The sequence below is a fragment of the Alexandromys fortis genome, unplaced genomic scaffold, assembly GCF_014885135.2.
Source record: "Alexandromys fortis isolate MF-2015 unplaced genomic scaffold, M_Fortis_MF-2015_v1.1 scaffold_221, whole genome shotgun sequence".
Taxonomy (NCBI): domain Eukaryota; kingdom Metazoa; phylum Chordata; class Mammalia; order Rodentia; family Cricetidae; genus Alexandromys; species Alexandromys fortis.
This window is the reverse complement of record NW_026068096.1, coordinates 1,877,913-1,886,541: the sequence shown is the minus strand read 5'-3', so window position 1 is coordinate 1,886,541 and position 8,629 is coordinate 1,877,913. Positions and strand designations below refer to the sequence as shown.

General features: G+C 59.0%; 1 protein-coding gene and 1 non-coding gene across 2 annotated transcripts; one reads left to right on the top strand and one right to left on the bottom strand.

Moving 5' to 3' along the window:
* Window positions 1-92: 92 nt before the first annotated feature.
* Window positions 93-199, top strand: LOC126489365 (U6 spliceosomal RNA). Its single transcript, XR_007588909.1, has one exon. It is a non-coding gene; the product is annotated as a U6 spliceosomal RNA (small nuclear RNA).
* Window positions 200-756: 557 nt separating this feature from the next.
* On the bottom strand, window positions 757-6,684 carry R3hdm4 (R3H domain containing 4). The gene is made up of 8 exons (XM_050123338.1): window positions 6,542-6,684; window positions 3,633-3,787; window positions 3,278-3,402; window positions 2,876-2,996; window positions 2,584-2,669; window positions 2,282-2,367; window positions 2,146-2,201; window positions 757-1,630 (listed from the first exon to the last, which is right to left on the bottom strand). The coding sequence occupies exons 1-8, from the start codon at window positions 6,601-6,603 to the stop codon at window positions 1,530-1,532; spliced, it is 792 nt and encodes a 263-aa protein (XP_049979295.1). The 5' UTR covers window positions 6,604-6,684; the 3' UTR covers window positions 757-1,529.
* Between the last annotated feature and the right edge of the window lie 1,945 nt (window positions 6,685-8,629).

The following is an 8,629-nucleotide window of genomic DNA, read 5'->3' as shown; positions in this document are numbered from 1 at the left end:
TACTACAATTTCAAACCCAAAATATAGTAACCCTAACTAAGAGGGAACTGAGTTTTTTGCCTTTAAATACTGCTCGGGCGACGCTCTGATTCGTGCTCGCTTCGGCAGCACATATACTAAAATTGGAACGATACAGAGAAGATTAGCATGGCCCCTGCGCAAGGATGACACGCAAATTCGTGAAGCGTTCCATATTTTTCCTCATCTTCCTCACATTCTCTGATGGGGGAATTAAGACCCACGGTTACATAACTGTATTTTCCCCTTTTTGTTTGTGTAGCTCAGGTTGGCCTCTCAGATTCTCTCTCAGACTTAAGCTCGACAGCTGTGCATCACGGGGCCATGGGTTCAGATATATTTTTAAAATTTATATTTGGGTTTTTGTTTTTTTTTTTGGGGTGGGAATAGTGTTTCTCTGTGTAGCCCTGGCTGTCCTGAACTCGCTCTGTAGACCAGGCTGGCCTCACTCAGAGAGATCCTCCTGCCTCTGCCCTCCCACCCCACCGAGTGTGCTCAGGCTAGCCTCAAACTCAGGTGTAGCTGGAATTGCTGGTCACCATGGTGCTTACATGTGCTGGAGATGGGACTCGGGGCTTGGGCAGACTAGGCAGCTAACGGCTCCACGCACTAAGCCAAAACATTTTACACATTTACACATTTCAAAATGAACGGAGGGTCCCGTGTCCAGACTTCCAGCCCATGGCCCTGGTGACTTTCCACACTCCCGCCCCCACCAGACCAAAGCACACAGTCAGGGCCGGAGCACCGAGGCTTTATTCAAAGTGTCCCTTTCTCCCAAGCACAAAGAATCACAGGAAAGGGGAAGGAGGACAGGCCTGCGGAGCGTGTAAGGTCTCTGCAGCGACCACAGCTACGCTGGGCCGCAGAGGGGATGGGAGGGGACAGAGGCTTCTGGCTGTAAGTCCTGGACCCCTGGCATAAGGAGGGACGCGAGGAGGATTTTAAGGACAGGCAGAGCCCAGGGAGTCAGGGACGTGATACACACACCACCAAAATAAAAGCATAAACTCAGCCCTTGAGACAAAGAAGCATGTCCAGGCAGACGCGCGCGCGCGCACGCACGCACACACACACACACACACACACACACACACACACGACAAAGAGCCCTGGGGAGATCGGCAGACATCCCCATCAGAGCTGAAAGGGGGAGGTCAGGAGGGGTCACAACAGAACCCACCGCTGGCTGGTGCTGGGTGTTTTTGCCTCCCACTTCAAAAGAGAAATTAAAACAAATCTATTCCAAACATGCCAAATTCATTAAAACTGATTGGGGGGGGAAATAAAAGAGTCTAGCTCGCCTGAGTTTCAGACTGCACCACAGAAATGCTCAACAGAGAAAAAGCGGAAAACGGTAGCTCAGGTTTCCCCTGCCTGAGCAGGGAGCTAACTGCGAGCTGGGTCGTGAAGGGGCAGGGCAAGGGGCCCCCCGGAGGGAAGCGGGGTGTTCTCATTCTGAAAGTATGCAAGAAGTTAGCAGATGTTGGAGGTCTGGGCCGGCCGGGTCATCACTGCTGGTCCAGGTAGGCAGACAACAGTAGTTCCGGAGGCAGGAAGTCCAGGTGTCGGTTGCTGACCTTCATCTGCCTCCGGCCCTCAAGGTCAGCACCTGCGGAGGAAAAATCACGTGAGGACTGGAGGAGCTGGGCCAGAGGAGGCTAGCCTGGGCTACACAAAAGAAAGTGGGTGGCTGGGGTGTGTGTGGCAGCTGTGAGCTGGGCTCTGTCTAGAGGCATCTCCACCTCTACAGAGAAGTCTCGCTCACACCAAACCCCTCCCCATTCTCAGCCTGTGAGAAGAGGCAGGTGTGGAGGCTGAAGCAACCTCCCACAGAGGGAAACCAGAGGGATCAAGTCCCAGGGTTGCCGTGGAAACCATCACCGCAGCAACTCTGAGCCTGAGGACCAGATAGGGCACCTGGAGCAACCGAGGCTAGCTGTTAGGGAGTAGCATTGGGTATACCAAAAAAACAAAAACAAAAAACAAAAAACAAAAAAAAAAAAAAAAACGGAGGACAAAGGCCTGTGTTCTGGGAGCCTCTGTCTCCTGCAGGGCTGGGTTGACCCTCGACCCAGGCTTTAACAACCCCACCCTGGCTCCTCTTCCCTGGGAGCGGGCACTCACTGGCTGAGATGAGGTCCAGGTACTGGCAGACAGCGTGAAGCAGGAGCCTCTCAAAGCTGCGGAAGAAGGGGTGTGAGCAGAGCTGAGGCAGAGCGGGGAAGAGGAGAGCGCGCTGTCCCCGCCCCGCCACCAGTACCTGTTGTCCAGCATGGCGGTGTACACAGCCTGGGGGGACACCGAGAAGAACCCCAGCAGCCGCTCCTCCCAACTCTCCAGGGTTTCCTGTGTGGGTGGGAAGAGCTGAAGGGTCACAAAAGTCACACACACAACGTGCCCTAGTGGTCTCCAAGGGTGTCAGGTCCCGCCTTTTGTCCGCCAAACTCCCATCCACCCTGCAGCACCCACTTGCATGGGACCATCTCCTCCTAAGCACGACCAGGACAAGTCAGGACGGTGGCGTGGAAAGGTGAGGTTGAGAGGAAGATGGGGACCACTCACCATCGGGATGCGGCTGCGCTTGAGCACAGACCGCAGGCGACGGCTGATGCGCCTGAAGCACTCATGAGGTGTGAGAGCCGGGTCCTCTGTGAAAGTGGCAAAGTGGGGGGAAGGCCCCGTGACCAAGGAGGCCACAGCCACAAAACCTCGCCCCTCCGCAGCTTGGCCCCGCCCAAACTCCACCCCCTGCCCCAGACCCCGTCCACACTACACACCTGAGTACACCTTGCGCTAGCCCCGCCCACTCCGACACACCCGACACGCCCCCAGCCCGGCCCGAGCCGGACCCCACCTCTCCGCCGATCCTCCCCGCGGCCAGGTCTGCGCCTCCGCTTGCCCTGATCCTCATCCTCCAGGTAGCGGAGCACTCGCTCTTGCTCCTCTCCCGAGCGGTTCATAAAATCATTCCAGACCTGGAAGACAGGGATGCAGGCTGGCCTCGAGGCCCCTGGGTCTGCTTCCCCTCCTTACAAATGTCTCACATGTGTGAGGCCTGAGCTGGATGCTGTGGGGGTTTCAAAGGATGCTTGGAGTTCAGTAGGCATGACCCCACTCCATGGAAGCTCCATGGAAGTCGGGGATGCACCATGAGGGACATCTTCTCATGTAACGGGGTCCTCTATTCTAATATGGAGAGCCCACCAGGGAGGGGTGGGCACATCTCAGGGGCTGCCGGGGGACTCCAGAGTCTCACCTCCACATATGTGGCATTGCTGCAGGCCTCTGCGAAGATTCCAGGTGCCGCAGGAGGAGTCAGGTCCCCATCTTCCGGGCCTGGAGAATCCCCAGCTGTTTCCATCAGAGTTAGGAGGTACCGGGCTGGATAGAAAAACAGAGGGTCCGTGGGTTGAGGCGGTGATTGGGGTACCTACTCACTTCTGCTGTCCCAAGATTTGTTTCCTCTTTTACCTAGTCAGTCTCTAGAGCCCCATCTACCTCTCCTTGCCTTCCCAAACTTCTAGGAACCCTCTGGAGCCCTGACTCTAGTGCCCGGTCAGTGAGTGTTTCCCTGTAAGGGGGCCATAGCATTGGCACACTGCCCTGCTTACTATTCTCCAAACGCTGCAGGCTCTTCCGTCCCTTGGCTTTGGGAACCAGGTCCGAATTTCGCACAGCCTGGTTGATAAAATGTTGCTTGCGTCTGGAGGCTGAGACCCTCTTCACTTGTGAGCCGCCCAGCGTGGGCAGGCAGCCAGGAAGGGGCCTGTGGGCCAGGGGAGGAGGAGGCCATCAGTGCCCAGACAGGACCTGCTAGGTGTCCCTGGCAACACGGAGCTTTACCCGCCCCCCCCCACACACTCCCACTACTCTAGGCCCCTGTGTGTGGAGACTCGGGCCCCATGGATTCTCAGGACTCGAGCTATGACGCAAGAGGGGTAAACTGAGGCTCTGAGAAGGGAAGTCACAGAGGAGTGGTGGCCCCTCCAGCCACTCCAGCCTCCCAGATTTAAACCACAAGCCATCAAGGCCCCCATGTAGTGCAGGGGTTGGAGCCAACCCGCCCCCCAGAAGTGGACCCTCTCCCACACACCTTGTAAACCAGAAAAGGCCGCAGGATCTCGAGATAACAAGCACCTGACCCGGTTGGGGGCTGATGAAGCTGAAGGAGCCCAGCTGAGCGCCTCCCCGCAGGAGTCCGCCCGCCTGCCAGCCACCCTCAGAGGAACACTCCTGAACACTGTGCTAATCCTGTGGAGGGATTAACTGAGCGCCCAGGAACCCAGCGGACAGATGGGGAAGACAGCAAGCTCAGCCACCCAGGCCCCAGACGGTCCAGAGGTGGTTTTGCAGGGGGGCCTGGAGCTTCAGTTCTAGTGGGGTCCCAACCCCAGGCCACCAGTGATGGCGCTGAAAAAGGGCCCTGTGGACCCGAGCCTGGGCAGGGACACCCACCTGCTTGGATCACCCTTGAGCAGGGTGAGGCCTGAGGCTCCTTGCAGAAGCTGCTAGGCCAGCTACCAACTGTCTCCCAGCCTCAGGTGGGCCTGATGTCGGCTCTGAGGTCTGAGGCTGGGCCACTTCTGGCCTAGCCTCACCCCCAGGCCTTCAAATCCGCACCCCGGCAGTTGGTGCAGGCTGATAACAAACTGCAGCTGTCCCGCAGGAAACACAGACACAAGACGGATGTGAACCTGGGTCCCGTTTGGACAGCTGAGCCAGTCAGACCGAGACCCACCATGGCTCCCCAGTACCCGTAGGGCAAGCCCTCCGTGCTCCTTGGCCTGCAGTCCGTGTTCAGTTCTAAGGGCTGTGGGGACATCACCACCCTCTTGTGGGTCCCAAGGGCTCCCAGAGATGGAACTCCTCCCTGAATTCAAATTTGCCAGGCCTCTGAGCCTTTGCACAGGCCCTGCCGCAAACACCTCATCTGATTCTGCCTGATTCTGGTTTCTGTTCAAATGTCACCTCCCAGAAGCTGGCACGGCCGGTCCAGTCAACACTTCTTGCTGCTGTGCCAACTGGGAACCAGCTGGGTCCCCTTCAGCTCTCACTGAGTGCTGAAGTGTCCAGCAGGCAGCCCAGAGCAATGAACTAACGTGGGGCTTGTCGAGTGAACCTTCCCCATAACCAGGCCACTTCGCAGAGACTGAAGCTGAGGACCTAGAGGAGGAGTCTGCTCCTCGGAAAGTGACCGGCACCTGGGAGGGGTCGCTAGAAGGCCGACAGTGCTAAGTCAGCCAGGTTTGGGGAACACAGTTCCTTTTTTGTATCCTGATGGTTGGGCAATGAGACCCTGGCTTGCTGAGACACACCCCAGGTAAACACATCTTTGGCAAACACTCTCAGAGCGACACAGAACCCAGTTCCCCAACAGGAAGCAGGGCGGAGGTGACTCAGGGCCCCAAACACCCTACAGACAGGTGGACACTGGGTGGGGCCCTGATGAGCATCAATTCACCAAAACACAAACTTATTTACACCAAAGCCTCCGTAAGGTAGCTAGGCGGGGTCCCGGGAGGTAGAGGCAGGGAGGACCAGGAGCAGAAGGTCAAAGAGAACCTGAGGTCAGCCTGGGCTAGAGGGACCCAAGTCAAACAAACAGAGCAAGGCCAGGAGAGGAGCAAGAGCTGCCCCTGAGGAGGACCAGGGTCCGTTCCCAGCACCCACAGGGGCTCACAACCGCCTGTGACTCCAGCTCTGGGGACCCGACGCCCCCTTCCAGCCTCCACAGGTACTACACACTCATGGTGCACACAGATGTGCAGACAAAATGCCCATAAACGTAAAAATAAAATATTTTTTAATTAAATTTAAATAAACCCAACAGGCAAAGGTGTAACCAAATAGGACCAAGGATTTCTGGACACTGCAAAAGCAGGGCTTTGTGGGTCTCGAGCTGCCTTCCCCTTGTCGGGGCTCAGCGCCTGCCTGGAGACCAAGCCAGCTCTGACACGGGAGGGGGGGGGGCAGAACCAGGACTCCTGAGGAGCAGCTCCAGGCTAGACCTCTTGCTGGAGCAGTAGAGGGCATGGGGGCCCTCAGAGGGGGCTGAGTGGTAGCAGCTCACCAGTGCTGCCGAGCGCTTCAGCCTTGGAGCAGGAAATGCCCAGGTGCCTGTGGGCCCAGTTAGCTACCTCCCCATAGAGTGGGGGTGGGGGCGTGAGGGGTAGGGGTGGTCTGTGGTGAGCAGCCAGGGAAAGGGGTGTGGGCAGAGAGAAAACACATCCGTGGGGGGAGTTGGGGAGAAGGGCAGGGAGGAGGGAGCAGAAGAGCAGACCCCATCCTGGAGGGAAGGAGAACCCCATCCTGGGGAGAGGAGACCCCAATCTGGGGAGGAGGAGGAGACCCCAATCTGGGGAGGAGAATGGGGAGAGGAGGCCCCAATCAGTGGAGGAGGAGGGGGAGAGGAGACCCCAATCTGGTGAGGAGAATGGGGAGAGGAGACCCCAATCTGGGGAGGAGGAGGAGACCCTAGTCCGAGGAGGAGGGAAGAGGTCAGCCCCGCAACCCTGCTCACAGCCTGGTCTCCGCGCCGGGGGTCGCCTCCAGGCCGCCGTCAGGGTCGTCCAGAGCCACCATGGCCTGCAGCCGCGATTGCAGCCCGGCCCGAGGCCGCGGAGGAAGTGACGCGCGGGGAGGAGTCTGCAGCGGCCCGGGGCGGGGACAACCCGGGAACAACCTCGGCTGCAATGGGGTAGCTGTGGGAGTAGACCCCCTGCCTCGGTTTCCCTCTCCGTAGACACTGGGCGGCGTCACCCGCCGGGCTGAAGACCGAGTCTGGGCTAGGGTGGGACGCTCCCCCGGGAGGCGACTGCAAAGCTGCGACCGGCTCCTGGGACGGGAGGGAGTGCCAGCCTGGTGGAGCGAGTGGAGGGAGGTCGACCGTGGTGCACGCCCCGGCACTCCGGAGGCTGAGGCCGGAGGATCATTAGAGTGCCAGCCTGGGCTACAGGATTGGAGTGGGGGGAGGGCAGGTGCACGCCTGGCCTCCCAGCACTTATTACAAGAGGCAAGAAGATAGGTGTTTAAACGTCATCATCAAGTTCAGGGCCAGCCTGGGCTACGTGAAAAGGCTCACGCCTTTGATCCCTTAAAAAATATTAAAAATAAATTAATTAAAACAAAAGTCAGTGTCTACTCCGAGGCTTCGTGGAGACAGGTGAAGCGAGGCCTGTGCGCAGGAACCGGGTCAGAGGGAAGCGAGGGCCGGGGGCTGTGGGGGACTTGGATTCCTGGCGTCACACCTGAGTGCTCTGTGGGTGGACAGAGAAGGGGTTCTTTCTGCTGCCTACTCCCAACACCCTTCAGGATTCCCGGGGCGGCTTCCTATTTGCTGACCCTCTCCCCTTGAGCCCCCCCTCAGTGTGGGTGAACCTTACCCACACTAGATAAAAACACTACCACCGAGTTACACCTTCGTTTTATTTTTCTCTGCTGCATAGTATTCTGGTGACTTGCCAAGGATAACATCTCGGGGTCCCTAGGGAGCTTCTGAGATGCACAAACAGGGGTGTGACGGTGTGGCTGAGGTCAGTCCCTCACGGTTCCTGTGACCGTTTCCACAGCGCCCACTCCGGACAGGGACCGGCCGCTGGGTGCCAGTTAGAGGGGAAACTTGTAACCAACAATCGGAGTCAACCAAAGGGAACCGAAGGTCCCTCCCCTGTCCTAAGCTTCACGTGGCTCCCACTGTCCCGGGGACGTACTCCCGGCATCCTCCCCTAGGGCGCGGGCCACCCGCCTGCAGCCCTGACTGAAGCTGGGCCCTGCCTGCGAGGAAGGGAGGACCACGGACCCCTCCCCTGCTTGGTGCCCAGGGCCCTCCCTCCTCTCTCATCCGGGCACAGCTCTGGGAAGAGCAGCGCGAGGCTCTGGAGAGGCTACTGCGCAGGGAGACGCGAAGGCGGGGACAAGGGAGGGGGGCGCGGGGTATAAGGGTGGCCGCTGCGACTGACAGACGCTGGCAGAGGAGCCACGTTCCAGCCCCCTCTGCCGGCAGCCGAGCCCGGGGCGCTGACATCCCGGGAAGGTGGCCATAAGGAGGCGGAGTAGGGACCTTCCTCTGTTCCCACAGTCCCGGGGCGCAATCCGCGAAGGCTGCCTGGAGGAGGAAGGCGACAGGGCCATGGCCACCGAGGCGACCTTGGGTCCCAACGCGACCTGGTGGGCTCCAACCAACGCGTCGGGATGCCCGGGCTGCGGTGCCAATGCCTCGGACGGCTTGGGCTCCGCGCCCAGGCCACTGGATGCCTGGCTGGTTCCCTTGTTCTTCGCTGCGCTCATGTTGCTCGGGCTGGTCGGGAACTCGCTGGTCATCTACGTCATCTGCCGCCACAAGCACATGCGGACAGTGACCAACTTTTACATCGGTGAGTGCGCGCCTCCCTGGGGTGCCAAGGTGGGAGCGGGGTCCACCCCCCAGCCTCCCCTGCGATGCGTCCCGCCTGGGTACCAAAGGGTGGGTTGACGACTACGCGAGGAGACGTGACCATTTCCACAGGTGTCTGTCATGTAAGGGCCTCTGGACAGAAGGGGACCGGTGTGGGGTGTGTGTGTGTGTGTGTGTGTGTGTGACACGCCCAAGCTGGTACCCGCTGTCTCCAAT